General features: G+C 37.2%; 2 protein-coding genes across 2 annotated transcripts in view; one reads left to right on the top strand and one right to left on the bottom strand.

Moving 5' to 3' along the window:
* LOC110828631 (zwei Ig domain protein zig-8) overlaps window positions 1-24,877 on the bottom strand; it is a 329,632-nt gene that overhangs the window by 123,849 nt on the left and 180,906 nt on the right. The gene's annotated exons all lie outside the window — the stretch shown is intronic.
* LOC110828640 (putative cytochrome P450 301a1, mitochondrial) lies at window positions 10,701-24,815 on the top strand. The gene is made up of 12 exons (XM_022061516.2): window positions 10,701-10,878; window positions 12,556-12,820; window positions 14,624-14,754; window positions 15,639-15,751; window positions 16,599-16,715; window positions 17,250-17,326; window positions 17,762-17,963; window positions 18,837-18,999; window positions 21,764-21,933; window positions 22,498-22,576; window positions 22,888-23,106; window positions 23,992-24,815. Exons 2-12 carry the CDS (start codon window positions 12,598-12,600, stop codon window positions 24,100-24,102), a joined length of 1,605 nt encoding a protein of 534 aa, XP_021917208.2. The 5' UTR covers window positions 10,701-10,878; window positions 12,556-12,597; the 3' UTR covers window positions 24,103-24,815.

Raw genomic sequence — 24,877 nt, 5'->3', positions numbered from 1 at the left:
GAAGCTGCATTGCATTCCATTTGCAAGATGATACCAAGTGGTCAGGCTAACCGACTGTCTGAAATGTGGGCAGGCCAAGGGTTAACAATGGCGTGTACGACAGGCGGAGGGGAGGGGGGCGCGGGAGAGATGCGGGTTGCGTCTCTGTTCCATCAACTAGAAGACGAAAGTTAGTGAAAATAATTTAGTGCCTCTGCGAAGCCTCTGATTCACAAAACGAAGGACCGAGACACAAAGTGGGCACGGAAGAAACATGGAAACTGAATAGAAGTAAACTAACCTACAGCGTGTTTGTTGATTTCATTATTCCATATCATTTTCTGACTTCTAAATGGGGAGCAACATTCATTTATACCGTTACGAATTTCAGCCTTTTAATAACTAAGTCTTTCTGTTTATTTCTAGAACAAAATTAAACCCATTCAGAGACTATATGAGCAACGTAAAATGTTACTGAATGTTAAAGGAAGTGGTACACATACTTACCAGTACATTATCAAGTTTTAACATTATACATTACATTTCATTACATTACATTACATTCAGCTACCACAGAGCCATCTTAAGCGTAACTAATTCAAGTTAAATAAGCAATGTCTTAATCAAACTTTACTCAATTGTAAAGTGGGTATAAAGGAAATATTTAGAATAAAGCCAATATATAAACTTCCTTTCCGTATAGACGTATTTACGTCAAATTCTCCGGAACCGTGGTTCCACTGGCACTTTTTTTTTAGTCTTTCAAGTAAGATATTTTTGACATTAAAATTCTGTACCTACACCATAACGTTTCATTTCTCTAAATGCCCAGTCTATCACAGCCCTGCTGATTTTATTATAGTAATAATATTTATTGACATGCACGTGTAATGTTTCTCATTGTGTGAAATCCTGAGTTGTAGGTATCAGTTAACAAAAGACTACGCATTCATAGCAAGTGAACATCGGCCCTGAACTGGAGCCGAGCTATGGCTTGCCACACACATTTTATATAGAAAATGAAGTAATGAAACCTGGCGTAAACGGAAGTACCACAGACATGACGCGTCGGTCTGTCACCCCTAAAATAATACCCTGAAGCAGAGAGTGGAACGCGTTAAACCCCCTGAGAACAATCTGCCACCCTGTGACACCTGATATGCGGGCATTGCTCGTCTTCACGGATTGCGAAATTTCACCCTTTCAGGCCTTCTGTCAGTCCAACAATGTTAAAATGACAACGAGAAATAAAGTAGGGTACGAAGCAAGGAAGAAGGAACACAAAAGTCAGGAGCGAAGAAGAACAGAGGAAATAAACAGATAAAGATAAAAGGAAACGAAAAGAAACGTAATAAAAAAGTAATGAAGAAAGGAAAAAATTATCTCCATAGAACACAGCCCATTTTGTGAAGACAAGTCTTAAGTGTTCTAATGGAGGTCGGTTTTAACAAATAACCAACAGATTGAACAATGTACGAAGTAACAGTCGACTTTATTCCTTCTTGAGAAGTCGATCGGCTGGTCTAAAAATGTCCCGACTCGTACAGAACCTGAAGATTCATTACCATATTAAAAAAAACCAGCCACGGAGCCACATGAATCCACTCCACACCTTCATACCTTATTTTAGTTTCATTTTAACAATATCCTCTCATGAACGCCTATATTTTTAAACACTATTTTACATTAAGGTCTTGCGCTAAAATTATGACTGCATTTATTGTCTCTTCTCCTGCGTCCTACGTTCCGTTCACACCTCATCTACATAGATCTGACCGTTATAAGATAAGAGTCCAAAGAAGGAAGCGATCAAATATGGACGTCACGTAAAGACGGAGGACTCCATCTAACCAATACGGACAAAATTTGGCACGACAAATTTTGGTGTGTACCGCAGAAATGTATTTACCGAAATCGAAGACGAACGTCGCGAATGGATGTACGGACAGACATTAACACTCCATTACGATACATTTTCACATCCTCAGTAAAAATAAGAGATACAACTGAAGGCAAAACTTTTGCGTCGAGATCAATCATTAATATCAAATATCGCCATATGTAATAACGTGCCTGTAATGAAACAGGTCACGCTAAAGCGATGTAACAATTATTCCACTCCATTACATTCTGACAACCAATCTGTATTTCCGGGTCTGGTAACACCGTAATGTACGTCGGCAGAATATGAGCGCGCACCTGGTTCTTGCGTTACCAGCGAGTTTGAATTTCCAACCAATTAAACTGCTTTTAACCGGTCCGTACCGCAAAGGCAACACAACACTTCGCCCTTACAAAGATCAAGTGGTTAATTTTGTTTAATAAAATAATAGGTGTTTACACTGAGAATCTTACAAAACCAATAAATGCAATTATCACAAAGTGATTAAAGGATAAAGACCTATCTGAGAACCAGAGTCCTTCCTGATAAGCTAATAGTTTCTCAGCTATTCGAATTCCACCACTTTAATGGAACATAAAATTTCACTACCATTTTTATGAGCCCGCCAACGCATCGTATTGGCATCTTTCGCAAGTAAAGTGAATTCATTCCCCAATCCCAACAATATTTATCTAAGTTACATTTTAATATTATGTTCCCATCAACGGTTATGCCTTAGTATTTATGACCCAAAATTTGTACGTATTTTTCATCTCCCAAGAAATGTTCAGCCTAATAATGACCGGTGAAGAACGCAGAAAACGGATTTCATTCATTATTAGTTCCGTCTACACAATTATGTTTATAAAACATAACTTCATGCTGACATGTTTCGACATCTGCAACCATATGATCTTCAGGTCATACGTAATATATTAGCCTGTTCAGTGAACATTTTTCTTACATATATATCGCATTCAATTTACTTCAAATGGAGCTATTTTATTAAATGATTTGTTGTAAAACTCTACAGCATTATATTATCAGATATTATCGTAAATTATGCATGTTTTTAATTTACATTTTATTAAAAATACTAGAAAATTACCCGTCAAAAGTGACGGGATGATCTTGGGTGGTATTTAAAACACAATTTATTGAAAAACCTAACAAAGCAGCGTACACAAAAGAGAAACTAATAATTAATTACTGCATTTACATGGTTACATGTGCATTTTATACATATATATTAGTACTACGAAGTGATCACCAACCAACAAACACTTCTTATATAAATGGGCACATTGTTCATATTTTATTATTTATGTATTTGGCTAAAGAAAGTACGAGGTGGATAGGTTAGCTATTTTGTTTCGCAAGTACACGGAAATTTCTTGACCTGATAGTAACTATCAGCTGTTGATAGAGGACTCTGAATTATAGTGTAACAAATAAAAGAATTAGACGCTGATTTGAGGGGTGGGCATTGCAATGAAAAAATCTTTACAATCAAGGCATTCATCTTCGGGTTGAAAATGTGTCTTGTAGTAGCTTTGACGAATTAAAAATTGAAAATAATGAAGTATGGCAGTTCACTTGAACAGTGTGTAAACGAATATTACATTAAAATCCGAGTAAAGTCGGTAATGGCATTCTGAATTATTCAGCGCAGTTCCTTTCGGCTGAAAACAGGCCTATACATAACCTCATCTGCATCGAAAATGAAAGTTTCCACAACTGTATCCTTTCTCGGCTATTTTCCTTTTCTTTTTTTCACTCAAATTATCTGCAACTTTCGTGTTTAATACAGTTATTTTGAAAGTAAGTTCAGAAGTAAACTGATTTAGCGCTGGGTCTTCTGAAATTGTAGAAGATGGAATGAAAACAGAACGAAAAGAACTTCTTTTGTTACACTTTTCTGTTATTATTATTCTCAATGGCAGTCGACTGATTTCAAAATGCAGGCACGTCAGATTTTAACTAACACTTATTGTGAAAACTCCGTTCAATGAATTCTTCAGTATTAAGAACATTAATATTTACTGTCTTATAGCCATGAATAAAACAAACAATAAATAAAATAGCACAATATTCATAAATACATAAAAGATCGCCACAGTTCAGAATACACGAACGAGAATAAACAAATGAGGAAAATATGCAGAAAATAATTCTGCATTTTATACTCAAAATATACATATTAATAAACATGTACAATATCCACAACTTTACTTATTTAAAATAACTTTCGGATATTATACTGTATGCTTAAATACACAACGACGTATAGGGGCATAGATGTAAAACTCCATTTATTCCAAACCTCGGCACAGGAACAAGGTGGATGGACAGATTCATGCTCAGTCTCCCTTCACTCCATCGAAAACGTAGCTTTTCAGATTGTTCAACAGATGGCGATGAGGTTTAAATGATTGAAGTAAATACGCAGCCATTGAATTCCAATCACAGTTATGTTTTAACAAAGGAGGCCTACATTGCTGGAAAGACCGAAGAAGTATACAGTTCATAAATGCCAGAGATCTGATTCATAAAAGTCACCTTTGATATTGCTCAGGGTATTGTTAGTTGTAAAGCACAAAGGAAATTCATTGTTTTGCTGGAACTATGCTGCTGAAAACACGGGAGCCATAATTCATAGCATTTTTCGAATTCCTACGGACTCTCATAGTGAAAATCTTAAACAGAAACAAACATTTAGCACAAAAGTAGGCAACTGTCATAAATCCGTGCTACCAAGAAAAAAAATACTTTGTAGCCAATCTCTGCATGTTATAGACACTTGCATCTACGTATCTACTGATGAAGTCTGAAGGTGGCGGATACTGTTGCTTTATAACACGTAAAAATGTTTTTTTAATTTGTCCATCGTCGAAATTAATAATCTAAAATTATTTTTAATTTAGACAATGGACAAAATCAAAACAAAAATATAGATATATGCTTTACAATGACTTAAAAAATCATGCATACACTGCACGGTATGCACGGCTTTAAGTTTATAATGACTGTCTGAACATTTTGTAGAATAGACAAACTACATTCTTGAACTGAGTGGTGATTTATGTATGAAGTATAAATTAAAGTGTGAAGACCGAGAAACATCTGGAAACCAGAATACAGTTGTATTTCACACAGACTGTACAGCTTTGTCGATTCTTTCTTTCTTTCAGACGACTTAGGCTACATGATATTGCTACCAAAACTAGATCCGATTTTACAAATAAATAAGACGTCCTTGTTACGAACTGATTGAAGATTTCATTCCAGATGTTTTATTACAATTGGCTTACAGCATACATCATTATTCAAAGGGAATAGAAAGTTCTAAAGTAATAAATCAGTAACACAGCCGAATGACATTTTGAAATATCACCAAATGCTTCTTTTTATAATACGTGTATTATTAATAACGATATGGATTTCTAGGCTGTCAGTGATTTCAATGCTTGAAGCTTCTGTGGTAAAAGGACATCTGAAAGAAACAAAGTCTCAGAGGAATAATAAATAATTACAATTAATTTTACTGTCATTTTAGGTAAAGGGCAACATTATTAAAGTAGGCAAACACGACTTTTGATTCTTCGTTAACCATTTCAAGTTGAAGCTTATCTAAACAATATTTAATAATTTAGTTTGTACAGCAAAGCAAATAATACACTTCACTACTATGTAGATCAGCTACTTAACGCTGTTTAAAGAAATAATCAGTTTAAACTAAATCATACGAAACACATAAACGCGCTGTGTGGGGAAAAATGTACAGTTATTGAATGCTGAAGTGGGTGATATATACAGTTACCAATAGGCTTTAAAGTGTTAATGTACAACTCCAAAATGTAAGGGTTACACAGGGAAAGTCTTAATTATCTTTTCAACAAATCCCATTCATTTGTGTAATTCGAAAGTTCGTTACCATGCTCACAAAACCACGCCATTTCAGCTGACATATCCTTAATCAATCGAAGTAACACCACCATCTTCTACTCTCAAATATATACTTTAATATTATCATCTAACCTAAGACTTGATTTCCAAGAGATCCATTTTTTCATATTTTACGCTTAAAACTTTATATTTCTCAGCATGATTTGAGGTTTTCACGTTGGTGAACACAAAGATGGCTGTCTTCTGGTTTGCAACGCCATGTAGTCTGTCTCAATTATCTCCCTGATGATGGAGGCAGCAAGGACCTCTAAAACGTTGAACATGGCGCTAAAACTCAGAAGAAAGCCACATTCTATACTTATTATTTCCCAATGTATGCTCCGCCCAAAATTCCGCTTGTGTCCACACATACGCTTAGACAGGACGAGGAACTGCCCCTGTGAGTATAATATCAATCAATAAACTGCTTAAACATAACCCATCGGTTTACAAGAGTCTCAACGGATTCAACTATGACGTAACATTGACCAGGAATGATGTGACATCTGTTAGGTGATGGATGTCTATCCCTGAGGCAACAATGACAGATAGAAACTGATAATAACACAGTTTCAGACTGGAGAGTTCAGGCATGGTACATCTACACTATGAAACTGCGTGCAGGCAAACCTAATTTCTATGGTTATAAAGTATAATTGTGTGTTTTACATATGTTAGCACACCGTCGTAATAAAACCAACCAAAATGACAAAATAATACTTTATTTGAAGATTTCTGTCTTCTGGGTTATTGCGCTGTGTAGTCTGGTCGATGTTAACCAACGTTTCAGAGGTCATACTGCCTCCGTCATCGCCCTGATGACGGAGGCAGTATGACCTCTGAAACGTTGGTTAACATCGACCAGACTACACAGCGCAATAACCCAGAAGACAGAAATCTTCATACTCACTGCTGTGAGAACCTCAAGTCTTACATAATACTTTATTTTATTCACAAACACCAAACATGTTTCGATCCATTAAAGAACCGTCATCAGGAAAGTGCTGTGTTAAAATTTCCTCTATGATCCTGTGTACTTTAGAAAGCTACAAAGTAAATGTACAACATCAAGAGTTTCGAGTTAAAATTTAATCAGGTATGGAAGAATTATATGCCACTTTAAAATCTCGATGCTTTATTTCTTGTTAATGTCTTTAAGGGCAAAATAAATTGCCATTTCATTATGGACACTGTTGGTTTACGTGTGCCGGCGAGGCAAATAAGAGAATTTTCTACTTTTAGTGTGAGCAGTGCACTAAGACATAGTCCTTCAGCCAGGTGCGTCATCGCTTCAAATGACGTATGTTAATCTTTGGACGTATTTAGCATAAACATTGTCTCCCTTGAGGGCACGTTCTCAATAAGAGAAATTATCTAGATTGGTTATTATTTCCTTATTTAGCGTTTCACTTTTATACTAGTGTTTCCCTAGGTGGATTATTCGCTTTTATTTGTATTTCTTAATTTATTTTCTTTGTGTATAATATTGTTTCTATTTTGGATTAGCCTATATTTGGCTGTTGTATTTAATAATATACATATAATATGTTTAGTTAATTTGTTTGTGAAATATTTTTCATTATTATTGTATGTATGTATTACCAGTGTGTGCCTGTTATTGGCTTCTTGCTGTTGGCAAACACTTAAATAAATGGATTGAATTGAAAATATGATATTTCTATTTTAATATACACAAAACATTAAAATTGTTCGAATTAGAAACTTTAATTTTATCTGTAAACGTGTACAGTTTATTATAAAAGAACATTTTTCGAGACCTTTAACATTCAGTGTTACGTACCAAAATTCTTGATTGAAGAAAAGATTCATTCTCGGATTCAGATGAAGAAAATAATACGAAGATGACACTTATAGAATTTCATCAATTTTGTTTTAGATGGACGTGAAACTTAAATCATCCACCCCAAGGGAAAGCCACAAATTGAAAAGTTCAGGAACAGGGCACTGAGGATATCTTGACCTCAGGAAGTGGAATACAGGAGGATGGAATCAAGAATTGCGTAATAATATACACTTAGTAAATATTTTCCTCGTGGCAGGGCTTATGCCACTGTTGCAGAAAATAAATGATCACAGTGTTATAAATTAATAGACCTATCGCAGGCGGCAATCTGACACATAGCAAAATGAATGAGGCTGGGCGAATTGAAAGAGCGCAGATATGGTCATACCCGGAGTGCGCAGGATCAGCTATGGCCCAAACCGAACGTCACAAAATGGAAATGATCTTGCTTACCAACATCGGAAATCGAGTGGGACTTCCGGTCTCATAAAACACGTAAAGGTCATTTGACCCCGAAGCGAATTTTTTATTTTTGACCTAAAATCTAATGTAGCAAGGAACAAGAAAAATACACAAACATATGTGAAATATCAGGTTCTCAGAGCGGCTAGTATGAAGATAAACGTCTTCTATGGTATTTCGCGTGTAATCTGTAGAGAATTATCGACTCCTTTAAATATAAGTTACTTCTACTTACATTTTTATGGCGTTACTAAAATGCTTTTATATGTAACATTTGTCACTGAATTCAGAAGAAGTCGTAATTCAAGACAGTAAGTAACGTACTTGAAATTGAGACACTCGCCATTTTCTGGAAGCATCAAGAAAACAAAACTCGAAAAATAACAAACCCTTAGATCTTCAAAACACATTGCTTTGGTAATTACAACGCTGAAAATGTAGTTGGATAATATTAAAATGTTATCTTATATAAGAAATGTTCTGAAGACATGAGCAGTATTTTGCTAACTCATGAAAATGTCCACTGACGGGTTTCATAACGGTGGCATTAGAATTTAATTTTATAAGGAGTTACAAAAATTAGCTCACGTCTCATACAGCAAATCAAAAGCAGATATTATTTTGGTCTTCCGGAAAACGTATATCTTATTTATTACTGCACTTTCTAGTACGCTATGCCAAACCCACTTTCTTGGCAAATTTCATACTTTCGGCTTCTATGGAGAATTTATAGTTCTGATGCTCGGTAAAAAGGGTTTAGATCAAATGTAATTTGCATTGACTTAGTACCATCTTTTACAGCGAATATAAATTCTTGCCAGTAAGAAAACATTTTTTAAATCTAAGAGATGAAAACAAGTTTATGGATTACTTTATGTAGTTATGCAAATTGGAATATTTCAGGACATTTAACAGATATTCGAAGGCTTACTGAATTGCATTATGTTTTTTGAAACCGAAGCTCGTGTAATTAATATTTAATAATCAGTCCGTGTAAAAAACAAAACACAACACTTCGCCATTACAAAGGTCACCAGACTGATGCTATTTTAGAAAATAATAACTGTTTATAGTCTGTAAAATTCGAAAGCCGTCAATACAGAAAGTAGAGTTATTACATGTTACAGCAGGCGAGGCACATGGTTATCATTGGGCCTTGCAGAGTTAATACAACTAAATTCGAGTAACTATTTGGTGTATTCCGAAAACCATGTAACTTCATTTCTAGGCGGACTGAAAGTCATTTGTTCACACCGCACCGCTTCTTTAATCTCTCTCCCTCTAAAAGAAGCGACTCCATATTTGATATTTACGACAGAGAAGAAAATTATGTGAAGCGGAAAGATTGTTTTCTTAATACATAATTTAAAATTTTCTTTTGACTACTTTAGTATGTCGGTTTGTTGTCATTTTAAGAGATGACGTATGAAATATTAAATGTCTTAACATAAAGATACAAACAAATGTATACGACTTCTTTGTAGGTATATGACAGGAATTACAATGGATATATTAGAAAAAAGTTTAGCTAGTTGTTATTTATTTAATGTACAATTTAAAACGCAACGCGGTATAAAAATTAAATTAGAAGTAGGTCCATCTACGTGTAACAAACATTCCCAAACTCCTCCGCCACACTCGAGTCAAAGTCACGTCATCTGCGCAAAAGCTATGCAAGTGCGAACACGGTGTCTTCACGAGAAAAACGTGTATTCTCGAAAATTACTTCGCATCGAAACAGAATATATTCGCAAAGTCACGTAAGACAGTAAAAAAGTTCGGCTCCTGCCTTCGAAAAGCGTTATAATATGGGTCAGGTAATATAACATTAAACTTGAAACTTTCGAGAAAATAAAGTTACCATTCAAGTTGTAGGACTGTGTAAAGAAACGGAAAGCGAAAATAAGTTCTGGACAAGACGTCATCTGAGCAACATCAACAATGACAAGAGGAAAATTATCACTGGTGCCAACACTGACTAGGTGAAACACAAGAACAGGTAATGTCTGCTGCTCATTATGCAAATTTAACGTACGGTAATTCGAAGGTGAACAGACTAAATTTTATTAATATCTGTTCAACGTTACCATTCACACATAATTTACAGACGTACGGATCTAGATGTTCACTTCACAAACGTTCTGTTCACAAAGATAATCAGTCGTAAAGATATTACAGTGTCACTAAAGAATCCTTGTTTTAAACGGTCAACTTTTTTTGTTAGGTGACTAATGTGCTAAATATGCCGAGTGAGTTCAGGTCATTAAACGAATTTCAACTTATATTTAAATTAAACACGTCTACACTGAAGATGGAGGGAGAATGTTCCTCAGAAATAATAATAATAATAATAACTAAAAGCACTAAACAGTGTCACAGCCTAGAAGAAAAAACAAACTGAAATCTAAACTCTGTGAAAGCCACAAACCTCATGGCGCTAGTTTCGTCTGAAACAACAACAACGCAGTTTCCACACTAAAACTTACAAACCTTACGAAACTAGCAGGAGGTTTATAATTTTTTTAAAGCATCGTAAAACTATTACAGCATTGCCATGTTTGTAATGTGACCTTGAACATATAATCTCGGTCAGGCTAAAGTGCCCGCAGCTCTCAGTAAAGTTAAATAACTGCGTCATTCTTATTGTAAAGTGAAGGACAACATCATCACAGCTTTCTACGTAGCAAAGTTAGACGTGCCATTCACAGACCGATCTCCTAAACAAAGTTTTGCGAAAGCAGTGGTTACGTGTGATACAGTGTATTTGTGATTGTTTGATATTTCAACTTTATTTTTTACAATGTGGGTAAGTTGGCAAATAATATTAATCTGATTAACCATTTGAAGCCTAAGCTCATGTAAATACTAATTAGGAATTCAGTTCGTACCGCAAAAAAAAAACATTTCACCATTAAAAGATTAAATAATTAATCGTATTTAAGGAAATAATCGCTGTTTATAATCAGAATCATACGAAACACACAAATACAAAAACAAAGAGTTAATGTTTGTTGAAGCAGGTGGGACATTCGGCCCTTAAGCGTGGATATTCCATCAATTGCATTACTCAGTCAATATCTGAAAACACTCTGCCAATTGCAATTAATTTATGAAGTTTATGCAGGCTTCCTGTCATAACAAAAATGAATAATTATTTAACACATACGCACGCAAACACAAAAACAAAAATTACAAAACAAACATTGTACCGTAAGAATTTTGTTTTGTGTGGATATAAAACTTGACCTCTTAGTCTAGACGAAGAAGAAGATGATTAATAAAAGATACTGTTTAAATAAATGTTCCGAGGAACATATTTGGATTCAAGGTAAAGTAACAGAAAATTTATAAATCTACATAACATTTGTATGCTTTACAAAATATTATTAGGGGATATAAAATCATAAAGTTTGGGGTATTAAAACCTATAGGAGACGTGTTAAATGAACACATAATTTTAGACGAAAATCTAAAGGGAACAGCCAAAGTTGGAAGACCAAGGCGACAATAATATCAAAACAGATCTTAAAGTTGTAAGGTGGGAGGGTGTGGAATAGACTTACGGTAATAGGTAATGTCATTTTTCTGGGTTGTGACGACGTGTGGACTCGTATACAGGTAACCAAAGTTTCCGGAGGAACACACTGTCTTCATTTTCAGGACTGAAGAAGGAAACAGTATGTTTCTCCGAAACGTTGAAACTTATGTACTCAGGGTTGCACAGTCTTCACGACCCAGAAGAACCATTTTCTCAACTTCACCTCGGCGAGTTTCATGACCAGTTGAGTGACTATCAGCTTCTAAAAAACGATTATCCTAAAGTACTCGCTTCACCATTCAAAAAACGAAATACTTTCGTAGCTAATTTGTTTTCAGACAATTGTAAAGTGTTTTCTACCGAAGCCGGAGACAAAATTACAGAGTAATTTAATCTGCTCGAAGAACACTCACAAGAAATAGCTTGTCAACAACAGTAATACACGCTGGCCTTGTAATCCTGGGGTCCCGGGTTCGATTCCCGGCGGTGCCCGAATTTATAACTTGTGTTGGGCAAGGCTGTGGTCTAGGCAACACGGAGTTTTCCTCCGGGGCTTCCCCGGTTTCTCCGTGGCGTCCCAACAATTACTCCATACACACAGAAGAAGGCAATGGCGAACCACTTCTGAATCACCTGCCTAAAAAACATATATGAAAAGGTCCTAGTCTGAGAAAAGGATGGAAGGATCCTGTTCATAATATGTCGCCAACCTCCTGTAAAGGAGACGGTGTAATAAAGAAGACATTCAGACTGCAAATGAAACGCCATGCGTTGATTATCAAACAATTATTATCTCGATGATAATAAGAAGAGTTATCTGCATTCTGAATATAAGATAAGAATTTCAATGATTCGGACTTAGTGTGTACAAAACATGAATAATATCAGTAGGGAATGAGTAGATCAACCAAATAACACCGATGAGCAATTTCTCTCTTTAACCAGTAAGAGGCGACGACGCTAACCAGATACACGACCTGAACTGAAATGTTTCGTCGATTTACCTGTGTCAGCGGTCTGCTAGGATCTGCAGGCCACCAGCGTCTCCTCCGAAATGTTGGTGCTCTAGTGGTCAAAACACGGAACATAACTGAAATGATCACCGAGGAATTTCAAAGAGAATGGGACACAGCCAAGCCCTACGAAGACATGCCAGGACCGAAACCACTTCCCGTCATCGGCAACTTCTGGAGGTTCCTTCCGTACATAGGTAAGTTGCAACGTGGAATACTGCACTGTCGTAACAGCATATTAATTGAATACCTTAACAGAATCAGAGATCTTGCTGAGAAACTCATCGTTGTTCGGCTAACCGGGGAATTATTCCAGGCTTTTTACGGAAATAAAAAGTTCGATTACCACGTTCACAAGAGACCCCAACGTTTCCTATAACAGAAAGCCATTCTTCATTTAAGGTCCGTTCTAATATTATCCTATCTTGGCCTACGTTTTCTGACTGGTCGCTAAATTCAGGTTTTCCGCCTTTATAACATCAATGAGCTCTAAACGTTCCGCCCATCTCGTTCTCTTTAAAACTTAAGAACATATTATTTTGTTTATTTAACGACGATTTTTAAAACTGGCTAACAAACCTCGGAAATTTTATGTAACCATAAAGCACACATACAAATAAAAATCATGTATCAGACTTTGTATATGCTGACAATTACAAGCATGGCCACGAGGGTGCACGAGACAACGTTAGGCTACACAAATGGCACACATCATCGACTGAGGTGAGAAATTGATAATTACAGTAATTAGGCAAGGAATAGGAAGAAGAGTCTTTATATATTTAAAAATATTTTCCCTGGTATTCGACTGAAAACACTGAGGAAAATCACGAACACTTCGTTCCTTATTAACGCTTGACGTTTACACAAACTTTAATGCAGATATATTTATTGGCTCAAAAGTTGTTATGACGGGCAAAGAGAGAGATATGACGATAAGAAAAACGTGTGTGTTATAAAATAGTTGCACTAGGCTATAAAGTACATAGACAACTCCTTATCTTGAAGTTGTTATAAATACGATGACCCTGATCTCTAAACTGTGTTTTAACGTCAATCAACACAAAATAATAAGTTCTAAGAAAAGTAAAAGCTTTTGCATACAATTTAATAAATTATTCAATGCTGTGTCTTTCAAGTAGTACTTGGCATCGAAATGGTGGCAGTTAAAGCAATTAATTGTTTCAAGGCAAAGATAAAACCTGCGGTGATATACAGTAAGAAAAGTAAATACTACCGCAGTCGAAGTTTATAAGTCTCAAAACGTCATAATTTTGAACTAGTGCTTTTCGTTATATGGGTAAACGAAAATAAAAAATTTATGTCTTAAGCTCGCGATAACAAAATATATTTATTCATATTGCGCTGTTTTATTTATTAAAACAACATATAGCAATAAATTAATATTACAGATCATTTAAAAGTATAATCAACTTAAAGCTGAGTTCATTTAACGACAGTTAAAACTGCAATTTAGCTCTGAAATATTTTTAATTTTCTTCAATACACGCCATGATCACCTCCAGAATACTCCGGTGATTTGGTCATAATATTTTCTTACATTAAGAACATGTTGGATATATTGAAATGGCTTCATTTCTATCATTAAAGTATATGCAACAAAGCATGTTTTCTAACTTGAAATAATAAACTACCAGATTAAAAACCACTTTAAATTCAGAATAGTTCAGACTATAATTTGCAAACGTCTAAATAGCGTGAGATTTGAGGTATTAGTCTTTTGGTTTGTAACGCTCGAATCCTCGAAAGGACTTAATGCAACCTTCTTAAGCCGTGAAGATGGAGGCAGTACTTTCCACCGAACCATTAGTATCTTATCTTCTTACAAGTCCACATAAAATTACAAACCAAAAGACTAAAAATGTGTCATTTAATTTGCTAGAAATCAGCAAGAATATATCTAAAGATGACGCATGCAGCAGTGTTCAAGAATGTTTGCACATTCATAAAGAAAACCTGTGGTTTCTCTTTAAATACAGGCGACATTCCAGCTGAAATAACAACTCAACAGGATTATTTACACAGAAAGTACGGCGACATTGTAAAGATGGCAGGACTGCCCGGCAGGAGTGATATGGTGATGATTTATGATCCAGATGAAATAGAAAAGGTAATCATTGTGTTTGCATCCCTCATTATTGAAGTCTGAGTGATTACAAACACCCTAAAGCTAGCCCACATACGATCGTAGTCTTTCAAAAGTTAAGAAACTCTTTGCAGCTTGATTGCTTGGTGACTGTTGAATGTTAAGGGATTTTGGACTCTTATTACAAACCGCTGCCATAATAATTCTGTTAAACGAGGCCTAATATTATTTCTTATGCTACTCTTTGGAAACAAAGTTCTGAAACAAAATACTTTTCACTCATCCACGGCCTAATAAGTTTAGGTTCTGAAACACGCAGCAAAACACATTATTACTTGTTAACCCTTCGCGGCTTTCGTAAATAAGCGGAATAATAAAACACTATCGAATTTAGAAGTTTTTTAAATAAGTAAAAAGTAAAATAAAACTGGAGCTGTTCAGCTACACGCAGTGTAGGCGCTTGGGGGGAGAAATGGTATCGCTCCTACTCATTCTTAACCTCGGCACTAGATGGGAGTGAGTGGTCGGCGTCACGCCCCGGCCGAGCTTTACCCCCGGAAAAGGACCCTGGTACCCACCGGACAGGAGGCTGGGTGGGCCCCAGAACCGGTCTGGACGCGGAGACTAGAGAAAAAGTCATTTACTATATTGACTGAGCTACCACGGTTAATTTTTAACTTTCTTAATAACATTCTTAATGGGCAATTTATTAGTACTTTAGAACACGTTTTCACAACCAAGTCACCTGGTCGTGACACTAGCTCTTCATCTCCGTATAATGCCGAGGTTAAGAAATCGTGGAGCTATGCCTCCACCCCTAAATATTTATAGTGTGGCTGCTAAATTAATAACACGAAGGTGTCTCTGCACTGCTCTGAACCAAATATTGTCTGAAAACTTTGTTGCAGGTGTACAGAAACGAAGGCTTGTGGCCTTTCAGAGACGCCTTGAGGCTGCTATGGTACTACCGTAATGTTGTAAGAAAAGACGTCTTCAAAGGCGTTGGAGGTCTGCTAATATGGTAAGTAAAACAAGCTGGCTGTATTACTAATTTAATTACGCTGTTCTAACTGCAGGGATCATGCAGGATTGAATGGAAATTAAAGAGGATAAAAACGTAAAGTAAACAGGGATTTGGAAAGGAAACGATACTGAGTAAGCTGGCTCAAAATCGTATGGGGTACATCATAACCAAAAATTAGTGACACACCAATGAGGGTGGGAAATTTGAAACATTGCGTAAAATATTTACATTACCTATAAGGCAGTATCAATTATTCTCATTCATGTTATATTACAATTACAAGACAGCGAGAGACAAAAGCGCGACCTCCTAGGCGGCGAAACAGTACACTCCCACAGATACCAACGTTTAGGAGTAAAATATCGCCTACATTTTCAGGGTAAAAAGTTGGTAAGTACCTACAAGACTAACAAACTCCATAAAGCTGTCTTTGTGAAGCTAACAAGTACGCTGAACTAGTTAAATTCCCTGCCTCTTATAGAACACAATTGTTCATTACCGTCTTCAAAACAGCCTGTCATCAGTCAAAAAGATTAATTTTAACACTCGCCCCATCTAGTGCCAAGGCTATGAATAAGTAGGAGCTATACTACCTCTCCCTCAAAGTGCCTACATGGCGTACAGCGGAACAGCTGTACTTTTTCCCTCCAATTAACGCATAAGTCCTCTGAGTGAACTCTTATTTTCATGCTTTCCACTCAAAATTTTGTAGGCATTTACATGCCTCACCGATGTACACCTACTTCAGGATACAAAACCACGTTACTGAAAAGGGTTGTTGGATCTACGTTAATTAATAAATGGAGGAATGTACTATAATCTTATCTTTATGTTTATATTTCAGTAACGGAGAAGAATGGCATACGCTCAGATCAAAAGTAAACCCAACAATGATGCAACCAAAAACGACCAAGCTATATGTTTCTCCAGTCGATGCAGTGGCCACAGACTTTATCAAGAGGTAATTTATAGTTTTTACTATTATTAAAACTGTTAACTGAAATATTTTAAGATTTCATTATTCTTTTTTAATGAGTATATTGTGTAATCCTGGATAGTTAATTGCATTTTGACAACCTGTAACAAACAATAACAAGAATGAGTTTTTAACAGGTAAGAATAGTTGCCAACAGAGTTACACAATTTTAACAGTTGGCAACTAATCTCTGACAAGATCTGTATTTTCACACACGTACACACATACAGACAGACACACAAATATATATAATGTTGCTAAGCGCTACACATTTTTGATCTCATTTCCTTCCTACTCCATCCTTATTTTTATTCATTTTTTCACTACATTCTTCCGAAATTCATTCATTCCGTTAATTCATTTTTAATCCCTACTCACAGCTGTCTTTTTCCTCTCTTTCATTCTTATTTTTTCACTTGTTTAAATTTTCCTTAAATTTACTCTGTATTAAAATATCCCGTACTGCAGTGTAGGAGCAACGTCAGATAAATTTAAATTTCTGCGTGTTTAATATTATAGGATCAGGATCTTGAGAGATGACAAACAAGAAATGCCCGAGTATTTCAGAAACGAACTATTCAAATGGACACTTGAAAGTAAGTAGCGTGCACCATTATTTTAAAACACTATAAAACAGCTGGTATTTTGTAGCATTAGTATCATATACTTGTGTTGAGGGATAAGATATTCCAGTTGCCTGTATCGGCCTCAAATTCCGCGTTTTAAGTGTATTCGTCGTCCTCCTGCGTTTCGTATCGTGAAATACTCAGTCTCATGCCTTCCATTTTGCATCAAAGCATCTGCATAAATCTAAATTATAAGGTTTGGGGTAAATCAACTGTGGTCTATTTTGAAAAGGTAACTTGCAGTTTTGGTAGAACTGGGAAATAGAAAACATGTTGGGGACAAACTTCAAAATTCGGGTTCCGTACGAGTAAGGTAGATGTTGAAATATTTTAATATTCTGAGCGGTTCAAGAAAGGTGCTGTGTTGGGACGTTATGTAATGAATTAATTTAAACTGCCCTGCAGCCAGTGTGTACATTGTCCTCGACAAGCGTCTTGGATGTCTGCGCGAGGACCTGGAGCCAGATTCAAAGCCGCAGAAGATGATTAACGATGTACAAGTAATATTTGATAGTTTGTACAAAACTGAAATTCTGCCATCCTTTTGGAAGTACATTAACATCCCTACTGTGAAGGAATTCATCAGGGCTTCGGACACATTCACAGAGTAAGTCGAAATGAGATATTTGGGAACGATATTATAGGCGAAGCTGTCCCGCTACACGCAAAGATGACGCTTGGGGGAGGTGGTCAATGAGGTACAGCTCGTACCCCCTTGGAAAGGACTCCCGATATCCATTGGCCCGTTAGACAGGAGGCTGGGTGGACCCCAGAGCCGGTCTGGATACAGATTAAATTCTGAGAATGTCTTACTATTAGGGTCTGAATATTTTTATGGCACCCATCTAGAAACCAAAAGATTAAAATATATGCAAATAGGCTATAATTTTAAGCGTTTTATATTTGAGCTAAGTTTGGTTTCTGACACTAATGGAATAAAAAACATTGAGGGTGTTTCAGGTCAGGGTGACGAAAGTATTTGAACTTAGGGACGAGTAAATGGCAAGACAATGAAGAAAAATGCACCCGTCTCTATGCATTATTAGGACGATCGTATCAAGAATAAAGAGGTGGGATTTGACATGTAGCATGCATATGGAAATGGAAAATAAGCATAAAATTTTATTAGGGAAAACTGAGGAGAAAATATCACCTCTTGAGTTATAAGATAAATAATTTGCGGTTACAACGGGGGTTAAAGCGAGCACTGGATCAAACTGGGTACAATTAGCGCCGTTGAGAACTCAGTGATATTCATTAGGGTTCTGCACTGAAACTGATTAATTAGGTAAGATTTCAGGTTTCCATGGCAACGAGTATGGAGATGACTGTCTTCTGCGATGTTGCGCCGCGTAATCTGGTGGAAGTTTACCGACGTTTCAGCGGTGCTTACTACCTCCACTATTAGGGCGATTATCGTCATCTTCAAGTATTAAGTTTCCTGACTTAGTCACTGGCACCGCTCCTATTTCTTACACAGAATGGCTACGAAGTACATCAACGAAGCTACCGAAAGGCTGAAGACAATGCCGAAGGACAGCGGTCGCGAATTGACGGTTCTGGAGAAACTGCTGGCCCGGGATCCGAACCCTAAAACGGCTATGGTCATGGCACTGGATACGATATTTGCTGGTATCGATACGGTAAGATCGAATGCCGGATTCTAGTAGTAGCCCGGAGACCTGAGGGTTTTAGTTATATTCAGACTTTTCAGTGAAGAGCTGGGATAGTAACTTAAAACAGGCAATGGTAGTTTATCTAGCTCCTTTCCAATTCCTTAATTACACAGTTCTTCGATGCTACACAGTCTAAGCCACTGACACCTTCATTAAATAATAATAACGCGATAAGCCGTGTTGCAAACGGGTCTTGTCCTCTGTCTCTTACGTAACGTCATCTCTTAAACTATAGTACGTTTCACTTCAGATTCTTATTGCGAGGTTGGTAACGAGTGTCGAAATTAATTTTGTGAGATTTTTATGGTGATTAATATGAACACGGCTGTCTTTTGGGATGTAGCAATGTGTAGATATTAACTAATGTTGCATAGAATTTTACTGTCCCCCGTAACCAGGGTTATTTATCTTCTGAAAGGTCGGTCAATATCTACCGAATTAAACAGTGCTACATCCCAGAATACATCCATCACCGTAAATTTAATTATACATGCACCAATGACATACAAATTTTACACGAGGGCCGAACTTCATCGCATAAAAATTGGCAAAACTGTAGAATAATTCCGGGAGGAGCTAAGCCTGACACGAAATAATTCAGTGTATGTTGTGAGGATGGAAGCGTTATTATTATTTCTGCTATGGGGTGAGGCTATCCCGCTATGGATTTGGGGCCGCTAACGGTCTCACCCCCCAGACGGCGCACGAGTGAATATGGGGTAGTAGTGGGATGATAATAACAGCCGAAGACAGAGGGACTTGAAGAAACATCTGTTCCAGCGCCATTTTGTCCATAGATCTTAAAAGAAATGAACTGGGAGCGAACTTGGACCTGTGCTGTCAGTAGCTGGCAATTATCAGCCAAGCCATGGCACAGCCGAGGATTGAAGTAGGCAAAGAAAGTGAACAATGACGCGTTTTGGTATTCGCGATGTTGAAGTTTTACTACGTCACTCAGCCAGCAGAACAATTATCGTTATGCTTTGCCAATAACCAGCCTGCAAATAACATTTTTTCCAGTTGATGCTTCCCTGCTGATGAAGAGCCGACCTAGCTTTGTGGTAAAGCCAATACAATTAATTCCATCAACTGTACAGCAATAATCGTTTCACAAAGGTATACAAATTACAGAATACTGTAGTTAAACTAAATATTGGAAAATGTGGGTAATAATATCGGAAAATCTAAAACAAATTTACCGTACCTGTTCTCAGTTCTATAACAAACAATGTTATATTCAGTAGCATGAATCCATTACAACAGACAATGTAGCATCAATGACGTCCGTATGAACATTGTAAAACTGACACGAACTGTTTAATTACGAACTGCTTGCTTCGGCAATCAAATCTCTGATACACTGCCATGATTACAGCTACAATTCAAACCAAAGTAATACAGCCTACGAACTCTGATGCTTTGATGACAATGACAATTACATGATGATGTTATTTTTCTGGGTTTAGGTGGCGTGTAGACTCGTCGGTAATGGCACCGTTTCGGAGAATGACACCGTCTCCATCATCAGGGTTGAAGTGGCGATGCTCGGAAGTGGAAGAATTTATATATGGGTTGGAAGAGGGGAAAGCTAGGTGTGTGGGCCAATCAGAAACGGGGAGTGAGGGGGAAATGGTCGATAGGAAGCGTTCAATCAGGCGACGGAAGGAAAGAGGCCAACAATAATATGCACTACACAAAATTTACAAGACGTGTAATATAAAATAACTCACTTAACACCAGTAACAAGAAACAAATCTTTTATTTAATGGATCCCGGCACTGTCAGATTTGTTACTGTTTTCCTCAGTCTCTCCACCCAAACGCTCAAATAATAAGTCTAGTTCAAAATAAGTAATGGTCGCTTTTTTCCCAAGTTCTATCACATTAATCTTGATAATAGGATTTTATCCTAAGTTAAATACATAATTTGACTAATATCGTCAAATAAAATAAGCTAATAAGGCTGGATTTATTAATATTGTATCAGAGCAAACATTTTATGTAACTCTTAACAGATGGGTTAAATATCTTCGCAAAAGGAGGAGCCTAGGGGCACCGAGGATTGGCGTGTCATAGCATTACATTTCATCACGGACGATCCGTGAAGAAGACATTTAATTTTCACCCAAAATTATAAATAAGATATATTATATGTGTAACTGGCAGTGCCACAGTTTATGCGGCTGGACGCTACTACTAACACCGGCAGTTGAGGTGTCATTCTAGTGCGATTCGCGGTCTAAGAAATGGTATTGGAGGTTACTCTCCGAATTCTTCAGTTCGCCCCTGCTAATCATCATCCCACCGCTGAACCATTTCCATTTACACCACCCCACGAGGCATACGACAACCCTTACCAAGTATTACCATAATTGGTAATTTAGTCAGTCTTGGGTATCAAAGTATTCCTAGTTTGTAAGATTTGAGGTTTTCATAGCGGTGAGTATGAAGATTTCTGTCTTCTGGGTTGTTGCGCTTTGTAGTTTGGTCGATGTTTACCAACGTTTCAGAGGTCATACTGCCTCCGTCATCAGAGTATGATGATTTCTGTCTTCTGGGTTGTTGCGCTGTGTAGTATTCATCGCCCTGATGACGGAGGCAGTATGACCTCTGAAACATTGGTTAACATCGACCAGACTACACAGCGCAACAACCCAGAAGACAGAAATCTTCTATTACTAGTTTCATAATAACTAAAGATTATTTTAACGATACCAATTTCTATCTTCTAGACCGCCTATGCCGCAGCTGGTGTTCTCTATCACTTGGCGAAGAACCCTGATAAGCAGCAGAAATTGTTTGAAGAAATACATCGATACCTTCCAGTCAAGGAACAACCAGTAACGTCGAGTATACTCGATGAACTCAAGTACCTGAAGGCCTGTATTAAGGAATCAATGAGGTAAGATACAGAAGTTACTCTATCTTATATAATGTAATTCTAATTAACCTTTTAACGCCCGAAGTTCCTGTATATAATATTTAACAATTCAGTCCGTACCGAAAAGAAAACACAAGACTTCATCATTAAAAAGACCAAGTGGTTAGTGATATTTACGCACTCTTTATTCTGAGAATCATGTGAAAGCAATACATAGCTGTGTTAGCAAAGTAATTTAATATTACAACCACTAAGTTCTAAAAGATTAAAATAAAGCGACTGACCAGGAGTGGAAGCCGGGAGAGATTGTTTCTACCCTACATTATTTTCATCGCATGTTGTTTTAAAATATTTGTAATTTTAGAAGTTGAGTGACAATTTTCTGGGTTGTTGCGCAGTACAGCTTACTGCCTCCATTATCAGGTTCGTGAACCCTAAGGATGGAGGCAGCAGGAACCTCTGAAACCTCGGTAGACTCGTACCAGACTATATGGCGCAATACACCATATGACGGTCGGTCATATTCAAACTAGACATCGCAAGAAAGCCAAAGCTCACATTTCAGTATGTTTTCTTAATTTTCAGACTGCGTCCCGTTTTATTTGGAAATCTGAGAACAATCAGCAAAGATATGGTTCTATCGAATTACAGAATCCCGAAAAAAGTAAGTAATAATTATGACAACATACAATTATTGCTAATTAACCCTTTGAAGTCGAAGAAGAGAGAGAGAGAGATAGGAAAGACAACAAGAGAGTAGAACAAACAGAAAAATGGTGGGTGAAAAGTGAGAGATAATTTCTGGGGGGGGGGGAGACAGCTAATAGTTTGAAGGTTCCCTGGCAATGCCCACTCGTCTGTTCGCTAAAGGCATAATGTAATATCATGTCCTTTTATTTCAACCCCCTCAGGTCATGATATTTTTACGAAAGTAACTCTGATATTATTAATTTCCTTCACTTTTAATTCTGACAGACGAATGTCGCCATTCCAAATTGTCATCTGTGCAGACAGGAGAAATACTTTGCGCAGCCTGACAAGTACATCCCTGAACGCTGGCTCAAGGTCACCGACAGAGATATGCAAAAGACCAAGACGACGCATCCGTTTGTCTTCATGCCGTTCGGGTTTGGACCAAGAACGTGTGTTGGCCGTCGTCTAGCTGAACTGGAGTTGGAGACTTTGCTAACCAAGGTGAGAAGCACACGTCCCAAAGTCATAGGGACGCTTATTCGAAACCAGACTACAGTTGTAAACGCGTTTCCTCGTTCTCCAATGCTGCAGAGGATGAAACGGGCGAGCCATGCGGACTGTCAGACATGAAGAGAACAAACCAGTTCTTAAACAGCCGTAGATTGGAAGATAATATTACTAATTATCTTAAAGTAAGGAGGACTTGGACTGGACTTGACTGGTTCAGGGTAGGGGACGATGGCGGTGTCTTGTAAAGACGGCAATGAAATTTCGTGTACAATAACATTCGGGGGGGGGGGGGCACAGCGAGTCGTATCCAAGAATAGGTAATACAAACAGATCCTACTCGTCAATGAAGTATTTAAATAACCCGAATTCTATTTAGAATACGGGTTCTACCAAGGTTTTGGAGAAAAATACTATCTTCATCCCTGAGATAGAGACAAAATGTGGTTGGTATCTACCCACAAGTCCACCCAGAAGATGAACATCGACATCTTTGCCGCCGTGATAAACTAACATTTCTGAAGACAGCTGTCCTCTTGGTTGTAGGTCCGTGCAGTCTGATATAAGTTTAAAAACGTTTAAGAGGTTATTTCTTCTGCCACAATCAGGAAGATAAAACGTCGGTAAACTTCTACCACACTATACGGAGCTACAATCAAGACGACAGCCATCTTCCTCCTCATCGCCGTAAGAACCTCAAACCCAACTTCACATTTCTGGTCAGGAGCTGAAATATATATTATCCCATTAAAATTAACTAAAACAGTTGGGGCATACATTATACTGTATTACGTAAGAATCATAATACTTGAAATAAACTTATAGAAACATTACACAAACAGAACCGTACGATTAAATTCTTCATTTCATTTGTTTCAGCTAATTCGTGAATTTCAAGTTGAGTACAACTACGGCGAGATTAATTACACGTGTAAATTGCTGTACACTCCAGATTCGCCACTGAAGTTCAGATTTGTGGACAGGGATTAAAGATCGTATCGCACTAGCACCATCTTGTTTGAGCATAATTTCCTACGCAACCGGAGAAAACTTCACAAGTTTCCAGATTCAAAGTGAGAGAGAGGAGGGCAGCGGAACAGCGACAGAAGAAAGTCAGCCCTTAAAATGCAAGAACATTCTTAGCTCTAATGAAGGAATGAAACAAATCAAGTATCACAACACTTAATAGAATAAAGCTTCTGAAACAAAAGAAAAATCTGTAGATAATTACTGTGCTGGTAATCACAAACAAGACAGTCTTGACATTAATAACTTACAGACACTTCCTACTGTTAAGAACAGTAGCGTTCCTGGAGAGATTTTATAGTGTGAGTCGCTATTTATCATAAGCGCAATGTTATATTTGCTGGTTACCTTCTGTAACGACCCAAAAATGGACAAAAAGTAATTATAAACGTGAAATTTCCCTCTTTATCAGCCATGATTAACATTAACAGGGTATAAACCACAAAACTGTCACAAGATGCACACCAAAGCAGAGTACAAGGAAATATTGAATGAATAGGCAAAATTACCTTGCTTTGTGTTTTCGTCAGCTCGTGTACGATTCTGTTCGGAAGATTTCGCATAACGATCCAAGCGGAAGGTACGCGGTTCGTTATAAATGTTCGCGTGAGGGAAATTTGTTAAAGCGAAGGCTCACTGTGTACTAATTCCAATAATAAAGAAAATACCTGCTGTAACCGTAAAATTTATTTGTACACAAAGCACCTATAGCGGTCACGAACAATGGTTCTGTGACTGT

This window comes from Zootermopsis nevadensis, unplaced genomic scaffold, assembly GCF_977971745.1.
Source record: "Zootermopsis nevadensis isolate Lab colony 2312 unplaced genomic scaffold, Znev_1.0 Znev_ptg000007l, whole genome shotgun sequence".
Classification (NCBI taxonomy): domain Eukaryota; kingdom Metazoa; phylum Arthropoda; class Insecta; order Blattodea; family Termopsidae; genus Zootermopsis; species Zootermopsis nevadensis.
The sequence above is the reverse complement of the archived record's forward strand: the minus strand, read 5'-3'. Positions and strand labels throughout refer to the sequence as shown.